This window comes from Malaya genurostris, chromosome 1, assembly GCF_030247185.1.
Source record: "Malaya genurostris strain Urasoe2022 chromosome 1, Malgen_1.1, whole genome shotgun sequence".
Lineage (NCBI taxonomy): Eukaryota > Metazoa > Arthropoda > Insecta > Diptera > Culicidae > Malaya > Malaya genurostris.
In genome coordinates this window covers 15,917,214-15,932,734 of record NC_080570.1, presented here as the reverse complement: position 1 = coordinate 15,932,734, position 15,521 = coordinate 15,917,214, and the positions used below count along the sequence as shown (strand labels likewise).

The 15,521-nt window shown below is 37.2% G+C and overlaps 2 protein-coding genes across 2 annotated transcripts; one reads left to right on the top strand and one right to left on the bottom strand.

The window, feature by feature from the left end:
• Positions 1-2,870: 2,870 nt before the first annotated feature.
• LOC131433293 (uncharacterized) lies at positions 2,871-4,118 on the bottom strand. Its single transcript, XM_058600095.1, has 2 exons — positions 3,945-4,118; positions 2,871-3,869 (listed from the first exon to the last, which is right to left on the bottom strand). The coding sequence occupies exons 1-2, from the start codon at positions 3,965-3,967 to the stop codon at positions 3,440-3,442; spliced, it is 453 nt and encodes a 150-aa protein (XP_058456078.1). The 5' UTR covers positions 3,968-4,118; the 3' UTR covers positions 2,871-3,439.
• A 3,540-nt stretch (positions 4,119-7,658) lies between these two features.
• On the top strand, positions 7,659-8,932 carry LOC131433261 (translation initiation factor eIF-2B subunit alpha). Its single transcript, XM_058600093.1, has 5 exons — positions 7,659-7,787; positions 7,854-7,955; positions 8,016-8,385; positions 8,441-8,711; positions 8,781-8,932. The coding sequence occupies exons 1-5, from the start codon at positions 7,763-7,765 to the stop codon at positions 8,925-8,927; spliced, it is 915 nt and encodes a 304-aa protein (XP_058456076.1). The 5' UTR covers positions 7,659-7,762; the 3' UTR covers positions 8,928-8,932.
• The last annotated feature ends 6,589 nt before the right edge of the window (positions 8,933-15,521 follow it).

The following is a 15,521-nucleotide window of genomic DNA, read 5'->3' as shown; positions in this document are numbered from 1 at the left end:
TGATGCAATCCCCATTTCAAAAGATTAATTTGCAAAATATACCTCTATTGTAATGTTTCATGATTCTGCGATATATTTCAACAGCTGAACGTTTGGTAATCAGCTCGGTAATTGAATTGATTACCGATTGTTCGGTTACTGCTGAATTGTCAAGCAACTACCGTAAACCGTAAACCAAATGGATCTAACGAATGATTCGGTAATTTTTTTGTGTTTGTTTACTTTTGGTTAGAATTCTGAATTTGAATGAATTTTTGGATTTCATAAAGCAATACCCATTTTAAACATACGATTAGGTTTTTCGATTTTGGAAATTTTTCATAGAAACGAGTGAAGAAAATTCGAACCAGTCGTGACTACGGTGTACTATAGATTCACGAAAAAATATAGGCTCTTATTACCGGTCTCATTTCCACTTTCACTTCACTTATATATCACTTCACTTGATTTAACCTATTACCTATTGATTTGATGTTCGTAATAACAACAAGCTCATCTAAGTAATTACTTTTTTCTCTGAAGCGACTTTCGTGATAACGACCTACATTCACTTCACTTGGTTTTCACCGTTTAGTGATACTCGTAATAAGGGCCATACAAATGTCTAAAAACCGGAACTAGGAGCGCCTTTCGGAGTATTGCACAACCTGTCAAGTCCACCAGAAATTACTCTCCATCGAATTGTATTGGCATCAAGTGGCAGTGCAGTAAAACTTCATTCAATTCAATTGAAACTGAATGTGGAACACATTGACGATCTCTCCACTGCAGTAAACTTCACTCGCTGACACACACACAATGTTTGCTGACGGCCCGAACGAGCAGCATTCAGTTCATCACTCGTTTTTTTTTTCAATCGAGGCTCAGTTTAATTACCGTCAGTTGATCTCTTGAAGTAACAAAATATTTCTTTCAATAGTGTGAGAGCGGCCTTCAAATGAGGTTCATGTAAACATTCGAATTGCTGAAATATCAATCACAGAATACACATAAATTAATTTTTTCTTCATTCAGGTTTCATTTTTAAGACTTTACTCCATTTATAATTCTATTCGTTCGAATCTGCTTACTACCAAGAGCGAAGACACTGAAGCAACTATACTACTTGACATTTGAAAATGAGCAAGCAAAACTTCAAATGACTAGGTACGATTATTCAACTGACGATGAATTCTGGGAGCTTCACTTGAAAATGGCAGCAAAAGTCAAATGAATTAGTAGGGATATGCTGACGGTCAGCGGCCATAAATTTCATTTTCATCTTATATTATTCGATGGAAAATGAAACTTTACCGCACTGTCAAGTGGACATAGTGATATGAAACTATTTTCTCCCCATAAGTAAACAACAAGCTTTGAATAGTTCTAACCGAACGAACCCTTCAAGACTTACTGAAAATGTTAACAACTGTTTGACAGCTGGTTTTCACGCCAAGTTCGGTTACTGAAAGACAATTTTACCATACGGACAGTACGATTTTTACCGTACTCGGCGACTAGATAGATTTACCGTGTGAATTTGTATATCTATTTAAAGAATTCTGTATGAAAACGTGTAAAACTGATCATCCGGTGAAAATTTGCATATTTTTTGTAAAATAAAATTCATGCACCGAAATATAGGTTATTTCTATTGATTATCTAAAATTTTCGTTGAAAAATTTATCGGGCAAAGGAATTAAATCTTAGTGTACATCTCCTTTATCACTAATATAGTTTTCATACGAACAACTTATGATTTCCATAGTATATGAGAGAAGTTTTGTTTGTCATAGAAATTTCGCACAATGTTCCTGAAAATTTCGTATGAATTTCATAAGGCTTTTTATTGAAATTCCAATTTTCGTGACGGTCAAAAGGCGGTCTTATGATTCGCATACGATTTTCTTGTGACTAAAAACCATACGATATTATTATGAAATTTCAAACGCCAAAATGAAACAAGCTTTCACAGATTTCTACAGAATCGAGTTTCTGTCTCCTACGAATAAATGCTTCATGATCCTACAAATTTGACTAAAAATTCGAATTCTACATATATCTCAATCTCAGTAGTACAAAGAACTATAAAAGGAGAAACTGTCATTCCATTTGTAAGTTTCGCCCTCCGTGTTCCACTCCAACAAACAGAGCGATACTTCAATTACTAGAAAGGAAGGGCGAAACTATTTATTTTCGTTATTTTAGAATGTTTCCGAACTTTTTACGGCTAAAAATAGTAAATGGGAGGATAAAATTACCCGCAAATTTGTCTTAGTCGCGGATACTAGCCAAATTCACGAAAATCGATCGAACAGTTCCCGGAATTTATTCAAAAAGTTAAAAATACAATATTATTCATCAAAATCAATATTGTTCCCTTCAAAGTACTCCCTATCGACTGCATCAAACTTATGCCAGTGTTTGATCTATTCCTCGAAACGTTTTTTTATAATCAGTTTTCGGTATGGCCATCCGAGCCATCTGCGAGTTTTCCATAATCTCATCTTGGGTGTTGAAACGCGTTCCACGGAGCGGTTTCTTGAGTTGACCGAATAAAAAAAAGTTGCAGAGTGACAACTCAGATGAATTCGGTGGTTGCGATGGTTGGTATTCGTTTCGTTTTTAGCCAAATGTTCACGGATAACGTTTCAGCACTCGAGATGAGATTATGGAAAAATCGTAGATGGCTCGGATGGCCATATGGAAAACTTAATATAAATTTTTTTTCGAGGATTAGATCAAGCGCTGGCATAAGTTTGTTGCAGTCAATGGGGAGTACTTTGAAGGGAACAATATTGATTTTGATGAATAATCTTGAATTTTCAGTTTTCTAAATAATTTCCGGAAACTTTTTGATCAAGGTAGTAGAAGAAAAGTGAAAGTATTTATACCTTTTTAAGATTAACCAACAGTTCTTCGATTTATCAAACATTGATCAAAGAATATACGACAAATTTTGATAAATCGATAATACGAATTAAAACCAAAGTCGAAACAGTCATGTTGTTTTTCTCCATTTGCTGTCAATGTTAGATTCGCCCATCTTCGAAAAATAGCTGGTATGAGATTTTTTTCAGTGCATGTATGCGACTAATTCGCTGCTACCCAAAATTAGTTTAAAAACCGAGGAGAATGTAATTTGCTTTGAAACGAAAACAAATACAAGAACTGTCAAAAACATCACCCTGCTATGACGTCATGAAACTGTGGTCAGCATCATTCTGCAAAAACCAAAACAATGAAGAAGAATGGCTAACAAAAAATTGGATATTACAAACTACTTGTTTATTCAGTACCCTTTAAAGCACTTCCCCGCAAATTATCGATCAGAAAATCATCACTACGATAAGGAAATTAAGATTTTACTCGAATTGAAATGCTCGAATTTTTGTTTTCCATACTCTGAGCGCTCTGATTGCCCACCAAATGCCCCAGATGTTGGCTACAATAGCACTTGCTAGAGCGCCCTATCCTTGCCACCGGGCTGGTCAAAAAAGAAGTCGAAAGTCCGTGGTGCTGGTGCTAACATATTATTTGGAATTTCGGGAATTTCACTGCACGTTTCTACATATTTAAAATTGTCCAGATGAAACAGAAGATCATAGAACAGAACCAGTGCGGTTGGATCGTTCTGTCGTTTCTGTTTCAGTGCCTCGTCACACAAACGACAGTTTTCGCGGAACTCAATTATTCGTTCTATTTCCGTGGTACACTTGCGACATACAGCACAGGGAAAGTCTTCGTCCAACTTGAGCCACACGCCCAGACACGAACCGATAGTGTTGATAAACGGTAGATCGACTTCGGTTCCATTAGTACGAATAACCCAGTGAATGTTTTGCCGAGAAAAACACAACCGACAAAACTGAGTCGGATTGTTGCAGGGGCTGGGAAGGGGAAGAGAAATGTGATTTGGGATATTTATTGAAATTTTCTAAGCAAAACAAAATGAATATACGTACACCTCCGGGAGTGTTTGGGACATCACGAAGTTCCCGGGGAAAATCTTTCGTGCAAGATGGCTATCGCAACACCGAAGCAGACCTTTTGTATGATCGATATTGTTTTTTTTAAGAATGACAGCTGATAGAAAATCAAGGGGCACACGGATACAAATAATGACTGTTTCAAACAAGGGCGAAACTTACACTGAAATAAATATTCGGTTTGAGTTACACAAAATGAGTAGTGATAATCATACGACAAATCTTATGATGCAATCCCCATTTCAAAAGATTAATTTGCAAAATATACCTCTATTGTAATGTTTCATGATTCTGCGATATATTTCAACAGCTGAACGTTTGGTAATCAGCTCGGTAATTGAATTGATTACCGATTGTTCGGTTACTGCTGAATTGTCAAGCAACTACCGTAAACCGTAAACCAAATGGATCTAACGAATGATTCGGTAATTTTTTTGTGTTTGTTTACTTTTGGTTAGAATTCTGAATTTGAATGAATTTTTGGATTTCATAAAGCAATACCCATTTTAAACATACGATTAGGTTTTTCGATTTTGGAAATTTTTCATAGAAACGAGTGAAGAAAATTCGAACCAGTCGTGACTACGGTGTACTATAGATTCACGAAAAAATATAGGCTCTTATTACCGGTCTCATTTCCACTTTCACTTCACTTATATATCACTTCACTTGATTTAACCTATTACCTATTGATTTGATGTTCGTAATAACAACAAGCTCATCTAAGTAATTACTTTTTTCTCTGAAGCGACTTTCGTGATAACGACCTACATTCACTTCACTTGGTTTTCACCGTTTAGTGATACTCGTAATAAGGGCCATACAAATGTCTAAAAACCGGAACTAGGAGCGCCTTTCGGAGTATTGCACAACCTGTCAAGTCCACCAGAAATTACTCTCCATCGAATTGTATTGGCATCAAGTGGCAGTGCAGTAAAACTTCATTCAATTCAATTGAAACTGAATGTGGAACACATTGACGATCTCTCCACTGCAGTAAACTTCACTCGCTGACACACACACAATGTTTGCTGACGGCCCGAACGAGCAGCATTCAGTTCATCACTCGTTTTTTTTTTCAATCGAGGCTCAGTTTAATTACCGTCAGTTGATCTCTTGAAGTAACAAAATATTTCTTTCAATAGTGTGAGAGCGGCCTTCAAATGAGGTTCATGTAAACATTCGAATTGCTGAAATATCAATCACAGAATACACATAAATTAATTTTTTCTTCATTCAGGTTTCATTTTTAAGACTTTACTCCATTTATAATTCTATTCGTTCGAATCTGCTTACTACCAAGAGCGAAGACACTGAAGCAACTATACTACTTGACATTTGAAAATGAGCAAGCAAAACTTCAAATGACTAGGTACGATTATTCAACTGACGATGAATTCTGGGAGCTTCACTTGAAAATGGCAGCAAAAGTCAAATGAATTAGTAGGGATATGCTGACGGTCAGCGGCCATAAATTTCATTTTCATCTTATATTATTCGATGGAAAATGAAACTTTACCGCACTGTCAAGTGGACATAGTGATATGAAACTATTTTCTCCCCATAAGTAAACAACAAGCTTTGAATAGTTCTAACCGAACGAACCCTTCAAGACTTACTGAAAATGTTAACAACTGTTTGACAGCTGGTTTTCACGCCAAGTTCGGTTACTGAAAGACAATTTTACCATACGGACAGTACGATTTTTACCGTACTCGGCGACTAGATAGATTTACCGTGTGAATTTGTATATCTATTTAAAGAATTCTGTATGAAAACGTGTAAAACTGATCATCCGGTGAAAATTTGCATATTTTTTGTAAAATAAAATTCATGCACCGAAATATAGGTTATTTCTATTGATTATCTAAAATTTTCGTTGAAAAATTTATCGGGCAAAGGAATTAAATCTTAGTGTACATCTCCTTTATCACTAATATAGTTTTCATACGAACAACTTATGATTTCCATAGTATATGAGAGAAGTTTTGTTTGTCATAGAAATTTCGCACAATGTTCCTGAAAATTTCGTATGAATTTCATAAGGCTTTTTATTGAAATTCCAATTTTCGTGACGGTCAAAAGGCGGTCTTATGATTCGCATACGATTTTCTTGTGACTAAAAACCATACGATATTATTATGAAATTTCAAACGCCAAAATGAAACAAGCTTTCACAGATTTCTACAGAATCGAGTTTCTGTCTCCTACGAATAAATGCTTCATGATCCTACAAATTTGACTAAAAATTCGAATTCTACATATATCTCAATCTCAGTAGTACAAAGAACTATAAAAGGAGAAACTGTCATTCCATTTGTAAGTTTCGCCCTCCGTGTTCCACTCCAACAAACAGAGCGATACTTCAATTACTAGAAAGGAAGGGCGAAACTATTTATTTTCGTTATTTTAGAATGTTTCCGAACTTTTTACGGCTAAAAATAGTAAATGGGAGGATAAAATTACCCGCAAATTTGTCTTAGTCGCGGATACTAGCCAAATTCACGAAAATCGATCGAACAGTTCCCGGAATTTATTCAAAAAGTTAAAAATACAATATTATTCATCAAAATCAATATTGTTCCCTTCAAAGTACTCCCTATCGACTGCATCAAACTTATGCCAGTGTTTGATCTATTCCTCGAAACGTTTTTTTATAATCAGTTTTCGGTATGGCCATCCGAGCCATCTGCGAGTTTTCCATAATCTCATCTTGGGTGTTGAAACGCGTTCCACGGAGCGGTTTCTTGAGTTGACCGAATAAAAAAAAGTTGCAGAGTGACAACTCAGATGAATTCGGTGGTTGCGATGGTTGGTATTCGTTTCGTTTTTAGCCAAATGTTCACGGATAACGTTTCAGCACTCGAGATGAGATTATGGAAAAATCGTAGATGGCTCGGATGGCCATATGGAAAACTTAATATAAATTTTTTTTCGAGGATTAGATCAAGCGCTGGCATAAGTTTGTTGCAGTCAATGGGGAGTACTTTGAAGGGAACAATATTGATTTTGATGAATAATCTTGAATTTTCAGTTTTCTAAATAATTTCCGGAAACTTTTTGATCAAGGTAGTAGAAGAAAAGTGAAAGTATTTATACCTTTTTAAGATTAACCAACAGTTCTTCGATTTATCAAACATTGATCAAAGAATATACGACAAATTTTGATAAATCGATAATACGAATTAAAACCAAAGTCGAAACAGTCATGTTGTTTTTCTCCATTTGCTGTCAATGTTAGATTCGCCCATCTTCGAAAAATAGCTGGTATGAGATTTTTTTCAGTGCATGTATGCGACTAATTCGCTGCTACCCAAAATTAGTTTAAAAACCGAGGAGAATGTAATTTGCTTTGAAACGAAAACAAATACAAGAACTGTCAAAAACATCACCCTGCTATGACGTCATGAAACTGTGGTCAGCATCATTCTGCAAAAACCAAAACAATGAAGAAGAATGGCTAACAAAAAATTGGATATTACAAACTACTTGTTTATTCAGTACCCTTTAAAGCACTTCCCCGCAAATTATCGATCAGAAAATCATCACTACGATAAGGAAATTAAGATTTTACTCGAATTGAAATGCTCGAATTTTTGTTTTCCATACTCTGAGCGCTCTGATTGCCCACCAAATGCCCCAGATGTTGGCTACAATAGCACTTGCTAGAGCGCCCTATCCTTGCCACCGGGCTGGTCAAAAAAGAAGTCGAAAGTCCGTGGTGCTGGTGCTAACATATTATTTGGAATTTCGGGAATTTCACTGCACGTTTCTACATATTTAAAATTGTCCAGATGAAACAGAAGAGCGGAAAGTTTGGTTCGTATCCAAGTTCAGACACGGGTTTGTCATATCGTTTGCCTAATGTACGCTTCGCTTCTTTAGATGTCGAACAGTACTTCTTGGGTATTTTGGACGAGGATGATGGTCTGTCGTCCGGAATCGCCGCTATCAAAACTTTGCTGATGGTGCTGGAGAAAACAAAGTGTAAATTGCACGTGTTTGTGTGTTTTTTGCCGAAATTGTCTAACCATAGTTGTTCCGTAGTTGACACTGTGCAGGAGTTGCACTCCACCATTCAGGCGGCGGTGCAGTCCATGCGTAACACAGACAAACCGATGACATCGGTTGTATCCGGAAGCGAACTGTTCTCCCGCTTCATTACGCTGGCCAAATTCGACGATAAAACCATGGATGAAGTTCGGCAGATTATGTTGAGTCGGGGAAAGACTTTTCTGGACAAACTGCTGGAAAGTAGGCACATCGTTGCGAAACAGGCCTGCGGATTTATCAGCGATGGGTGTCGCATACTGACTCATGCTCGCTCTCGAACCGTTCGGGATACACTGATCCTGGCGGCAAAAGCGAACAAACGCTTTCAGGTCTATTGCACGCAGAGTTTTGTCGATAAGCAGGGGTAGGGTACCGTCATTTTCATTGAGCGAACTTAAACCGGCTAATTTTTTTTCTAGGGAGCAGATGCAGAAAGAACTGAAAGCCGAGGGAATCGAATGTACACTCATTCTGGATTCGGCGGTCGGTTATGTGATGGAAACCGTTGATTTGGTCTTTGTCGGTGCCGAAGGAGTCGTGGAGAGCGGTGGGATCATCAATCGAGTCGGAACCTTTACGATGGCCATGTGTGCTCGTGAGATGAAGAAACCATTTTACGTACTGGTGGAGAGTTTCAAATTTACCCGGCTGTACCCGTTGAATCAGCGAGATCTACCGGATGACTACAAGGTACGGGATACAATACGTTCGTTGAGGGCAGTGGTGTGAGTTATTAATCGATATTCTGTTTTTGCACAGTATCTCAAAACCAGCCTCGGTGACATCTCGAAAGCACACCCGCTGGTGGATTACACGCCGCCCGTTTACATTACGCTGCTTTTTACGGATCTGGGAATATTGACACCTTCGGCAGTTAGTGATGAACTGATTAAACTGTATCTGTGAATAAATATGTTTTTTCTAACTTCGATAAAAGTATTACGAGATCAAAGCGATATGCGTTCCCTTTTGACAGTGTTCTCGCCAAACGGCATCCTCTTTTCGCTATGATTTAATGATACTTCATACTTAATGATATCTGACTCAAATCGCATATTTTAGGATGTCTCTATTAAAAGCTAGAGAGAGCCGTCTGTTAGTGTCAATTGCTGGCAGCTCTATCCGAAGTTGTAGCTTTTTGCAGAATGCAAATCTTTGCCACGTTTCGACGTATTTTGCTCCAGTGGTGCAACTATCAAAGCTCTATTTTCATTAAGTAGTACCGATTGGTTATTCTTTTCGAAATTCGTTTTAACTTTCTTGCTGGGAGGCGAAATAGAATAGCAACTAAAATTGTACACTGGATGTTTTGGCTAGCTCAAATGAATGTTTCAATATGACTAGGTGCCATTTTAAATTGCCCTTCTTCGACAGTATCAATCATGTCGTTGCCGTTAGATTCTTGGTACTTTTCGTAACACTCAACCAAAAGAATCGCGTTGATTTTTTCCATCTTAATCTGCATTTTCGTCTGAAAATTCAAAAAATGTATGAACTTTTTTCATCGAAACAATTCGAAATATTCTCAAAACTGTTTTGATGCACTTTCATTGACTGTACTTATCAGTAATTTCTATTGTCTTCGAAACCTCTTTCCAACATTTATTTACAAGAACCTAGTTCAGAAACAGGGTGCTCCGTCTTTTATGTTGGTATGTAAACGCTAAATAACTTTCACATTTACCAACCGAGTGATTGCATCATATATGTTTTGTAGGCGTCAATTCCGTACAATCCACACTGAAAAAACGCGCTGAAATTGTGACACTTTACATCGAGAAAACAGTCTGTTTATTGTGTAAACTCAACGTGCATATCCGGAAAAAAGAGGGGACATTGACTGGCTACCCAGAAAGGTTATCTGAAAAGCAAGATTTACGCCAACCAGCCTCAAACTGTTGACTAGTTCAAGGCATACATTCGTGCTGAAATCGACGCTATAACACCGTAGATGCTCGAAAAGGTAATGGCAAATGCAGAAAAAAAGGAGACATTTTGTAATTGCTAATGAAGGTGGCCACTTAATTGATATTGTTTTCAAAAATTAGTCCAAAAATATTGCAAGGAACCAAACTGAATAAAAATACATCACCTATAGAAATCGGTTATTTTTTCTCAAAGTGATTCAATGTGAACATACCGACATAAAAGATCGAGCACCCTGTAGTTGCGAGATTGTCGATCCCAAAGCGAATTCCGTTGAAGAACTGCTCCGATTGGCACAATAACGCTAAAATTAAATTTATAGGCGCTGCTTGTTTTTAGAGATAATACCTTATGATCAAAAAAGAACCGGAATTTTATTAAAAAACGCAAAATTTCCATTTTTAATAAATTTCTTTATTATCGCCTTCAAAGTACTCTCCTCCTACGGCAATACTAGCATCCCAACGCTTGATCCAATATTCCATACAATTTTTCTAGGCCGCCGAAGGTATGGCCTTTAGTTCACGCAGCGAATTCTCTTTTATGGTCTCTATGGTCTCAAAACGCGTTCCCCGCAATGGCAATTTGAGTCTGGGGAAGAGGAAAAAGTCACACGGGGCCATATCTGGAGAGTACGGTGGTTGGTTGATGATATTGGTTGAGTTTTTGGCCAAAAACTGCGACACAACCAACGCTGAAATTTAGCTTTTTTGGCACCAGCCGAAAAGCGACGCGTTTCAAACCCAAAACATCAGTTAAAATGTGTTCGGCTGATCCATAAGAGATGCCCAACCACACAGCAATCTCTCTAATCGATACAGAACGATTTTGCAACACGATTTGCTTCGCCGATTCAATGTTTTCTTCAGTAACAGATGTTGTTGGGCGGCCAGGGATCTCATCATGATCCAAGCTTGTACGACCACCTTTGAAGCGTTTATACCACTCGTATGCCTGTGTTTTTCCTAGACACGATTCACCAAAGGCCTTTTCTAACATTTTCAACGTTTCGGAACACTTAAATCCATTTGCAACACAAAATTTGATGCACGCACGTTGTTCTCAATTTTCATCCATTATAAAAATCCCCACACGAAAATTTTTCAACTTCTTTGTATAGACGCCAAACAAAAACTAATCGTACGATATGCGTCAAAATTTGACAGAATGTGTATAAAAGTGTTGCCAACGTTGAGAGAATAAAAGTTTACCGATTGGACAAGCGCGGGAATTTTAAAATGAAAATTCCGGTTCTTTTTTGATCATAAGGTACTTTTAGCAAAAGCTGGCCAATCGGTAGAATTTTTATTTATTTCACTTTTCTCATAAAAACGGGCTAATTCATTTGAAAAATCATAGTATAAGTAGAAGAAAAAATTTTACTTTGCGGTGATAACACAGACTAACAGACAGGACACTCAAATTAGATTCTTCAATTATTTTAACGGTCATTTCGAATATTCCTTTATTTGGGACAGTACTCACATGTGTCATGATGGCGCCACGTTACCCTATCAAAAACATCCTGTCTGTCATCTAGACTGTGTTTATTTTTTTCATTTACCAACAGAGCTGCCATTCATACAGAAACACCTGTAATGTATTGGTTTGTTTAATAAATATTGCCAAAACTATATACATACCCGCATAGCGTTTTGGCTACCAGGGCAGCCGTGGCCCACAGACGGCTACCAAAATTGATTCAGTGACGGTTGTCAAATCCAATTTGACAAAACAAAGTGCCCTGTATCTAAGTTAGCCGAGCGTTTTCATCTTCTCACCTTCGCTGAAAGTGTCAAAGATTTCAATGTGAAAAAATCCTGATGGATACGTTTGTATCGTTTGAGTTGTATATCTGGCAGCGGTGAGGCAGTCGGTCACCAGAATGTCTGCCAGCCATATTTTTCCAGCTGGTAGCGTTTAGCCAGCCATCTGGCAGCCATGCGTATGCGGGTAATTGTGCCTACTTCTCATCCTCCAACGCAATACAAAATCGAACCCGTTTTGTTACAATCACCCCTATTCTGTAAGTCGATCGATTTGAAATATTCCGATCGAATGTGCAATTTCCATTCTGCATTCCGTTCGAGTTGGGTATGAACTCGAATATCATTCGTTCGAGTTGTTAAATTTTCGAACATTACTCGATCGAGTTGCGTATTACTTCTGTTCGGTTTAGAATCGTTCTAATTTGTTTATACAACTGTGACGGTTTCGTTTACTAAGAAATGAAAAATATAAATAATGTAGAACGTTTAAGTAGTGTTGACAGCTTTGATTATTAGTTTTCGAAATTTCAAATGTTCCTGTACGAGAGTCTATCGAATCATCCAAGTCGAACGGAATAATGAATGCAAAATTTGGAACTCGAACGAAAGTGTAGATTCGTTCGTATCACAAATCCGTCGGATTGCAGAATCGGGGTGAATATTTACTTGCTTCTGGTCTGCCGCCACTTAATTTCGGGTGAAAACTACAAACACAATAAAAAATAGTCTAGATGAACAACGTTGAGTCAAATAAATGATTACCTTCCAACATCGCGAAAAAGTTAAATATATTATCAACGTAATCCAATAATTTATTGTGACGATTCATTTCAAATATTTTGATGAAATCAGGCATCCCTGCAAGCAGCTGATCGGTGTTGACAAACGAGGGGAAACCAACTAGTAAAAAAACTTGTACATAACACAAGGGGTGTACAGATAGTAAATAGTTCGCGCAGTACAATATAGGTGGAACTAGTGCGTCACGAAAAATTATTTTTATTAGAATTTACTCATACTGTCATGTCTGTTAGTCTGTGGTGATAATGTTAATCTTCTTGTATTGTGCGAAAACTAACGTTTATTTAGAATTGAGCCTTATAATTTTTCAAAACCATATTTAATATGCCCGGAAATAACAAATAAAGTATCAAAAATAAATGATTCTCGATCCTAATGCTCGAGAAATCAGCACTACACTGGGTTCTGATTAAAAAAAATGTTGGTCCGAAAAAACCTAACCTTACAAAATTTTACACATTTCTGAAGATTTCCCATATTTAATCACTAAAAAAGGGGTAGCAGTAAATTAATTTGAAATCGATTTTCTTCTGCTTCTAGTTTACTTTTTTTTGCTGATATCTATCTATTGAAAGATCGAAAAAATCGTTTCAAATCACTACTGCCGATATGAAAATTTTCGGAAAAAACTCTCCTTTTCTAGATTCCATTTTTCATTGGCAGGTGTCGCTACCGGTAACTCAGTTTTGCGACAATGTGCCAATTAGCACTTCGATATCAATCAAACTATCTTCTTCTTCCGCCATAACTAAAAATAATTTATGTCGTTTTCGTTTTTAAACTGCACTACACCGGTGCAGTGCTACACCATGGCATGAATAAACGAACAGAAATGATGAAAACATAAACAGTAACCCTTGACTACAATTAGGTTTTTTACCATCACTGCTAACCTCAATCGGATGAACACATTTTGACAGTTCAGCAGTACTGTTTGTAAACAGAAATTTCTTTTGTTTGTTTATTGACAAATTGGATCAGACCATTTACGGTCCGTATCGCCTGAATAAAGTTTTAAAACATTTGTTCACGATTGAATACGGTTCGTTTTTGATATTTATTGAATAAAAGTGACTAGTTGCAAAGTGTAAAGATGATTGTTTTAGATGTGCTCTTCGATTTTTGTTTAAGCTTGTTTGTAAACAGTACCGCTGAACTGTCAAGGATGAATACTTGTTCATTTGTGTCGTCACGATAAAAAACCTAATAAAAGATTCCATTGCACAGAGCTACACCGAACTTTTGATGAGTGCTACACCAGTGGTATCGGTGCAGAAAAAGTGTAGCACTGGAGTAGTGCAATTGATAAAAACGAACGGTTCCAGTGCAGCTTTCGCTGCACCAGTGTAGTGCAATTTAAAAACGAAAACGACATTAGAAAACCTTTTATTCGCTCGTCAATCGCACGAAAAATTGAGCACGTGTTGCTTCGTTGTTTGCCGCACCGATGAGAATCGCTTGTCGCTACGCAACGCCTCCTTGTTTACTCTGGACTACATGTTATTTTTTGCAGGAATCAAATGAATGACATTCGGATCTTTTGTCGTTTTGCTTGAGAACCTGACCCAAAGACCCAGAGCTCCGTTCATTTAAGCTCAGCAGAAAAATGTTGTGTTTGTAAGAGCAAGCGCGATGCGATTAGTGCCATTACTAGTCTCATCGCAACGCATCGAGTTCTCTCTGACATTTATGTCATTTTTCTGTGGAAATTAAGGGCTGAGGCCAGTGTGTTTAAGGGCGTTTTAGAGGGCTATTTTCACGCTTCAAATCTGATTTTCTCGGAAACGGTGACGAATATAAATAAACCCAACTGACAATCTCTTAGACAATTAGTTTAGACTATTCTGTGAAAATTTCAGAGTGATTCATTGACATTAACGGTCGGGAAAGTCTTTTTTTCTGAAAGAAGAATTGCATAGCTGAAAACGGCAACTTTCAACTTGTTCATTGAATATCTCGCCTTCAAAAGCATGGATCAAAAATCTATCCTGACAATGTGTAGAGAATTTAATTTAGATGCTATTAGTTCATAAAAACAAATATGTTGTCGCGATAATAATGAAGTGAATGTTATTTTTGTGAAGGTAAGTCGATTTCTATAGACGCGCCTATTTTTCTGCTTCAGTTTCGAAACATGGGAGTAACGAAACATGAAAGAGAAATAAAATCGGCTCAGAAAGGCTGCCAAACAAGCGGTAGCCTTATTGGATTTTATGTGATGTAGTCAAACTTGTAACCGAAAATATCAAAACTTTCTTAGCCATCCGGCCACATCGATAGTCATTTTGCACATTTACGAGAGAGCATGAAGAGAAATGTAATCGAACCTGGTTTTTATATCAGGTTTGCTAAAACCCCGGTTGCCAAGTGCGAAACTAACACTGTTTCGTGAAAATTGTTTGTTTGATGAAACTGCCCTGGGTTAGTTTCAGTTTTCTCAAGCGAAAACGACATAAGTAATGTCATTTTTAATGATTACCACCAAAGTAATAACATTCCAAATTTGTATGGAGAATTCACCATTACTGCCCTTACACGTTCATTAAAAATGGCATTACTTTCTAGTAATGATACTTTTAATGATCGTGTAAGGGCCGCTTAAGAAGCAACATCTCAGATATACCGACGCAAAAACTCGAAACGAGTGCTCCGAATTTCATCTTACTGTTGAAGTCAATCTATCGAACAGAGACAACAGGTCTCACTTTAACTAATGGTTTTATCAATTTTTACCGCACGAAAAAAATGCACTTATGGGTCAAAACTATTTTAAATCCGTTTTCTTATGGGTCAAAACTATTTTAAATCCGTTTTCTTACTTTACAAAACCATTTACATTAATCAAATCAGGACCAAACGCTGGCACCGAGCGAGTGGAATCAATGGGAAACGACATTAATTAATGTGTTCTCCACATCAAAAACCGTTCGTTTCGAGTTTCATTCATCTGGTGTTCTCTCTTTTTTCGATCAAAATCAACTCTAGGATTTGAAATTTGTTATGT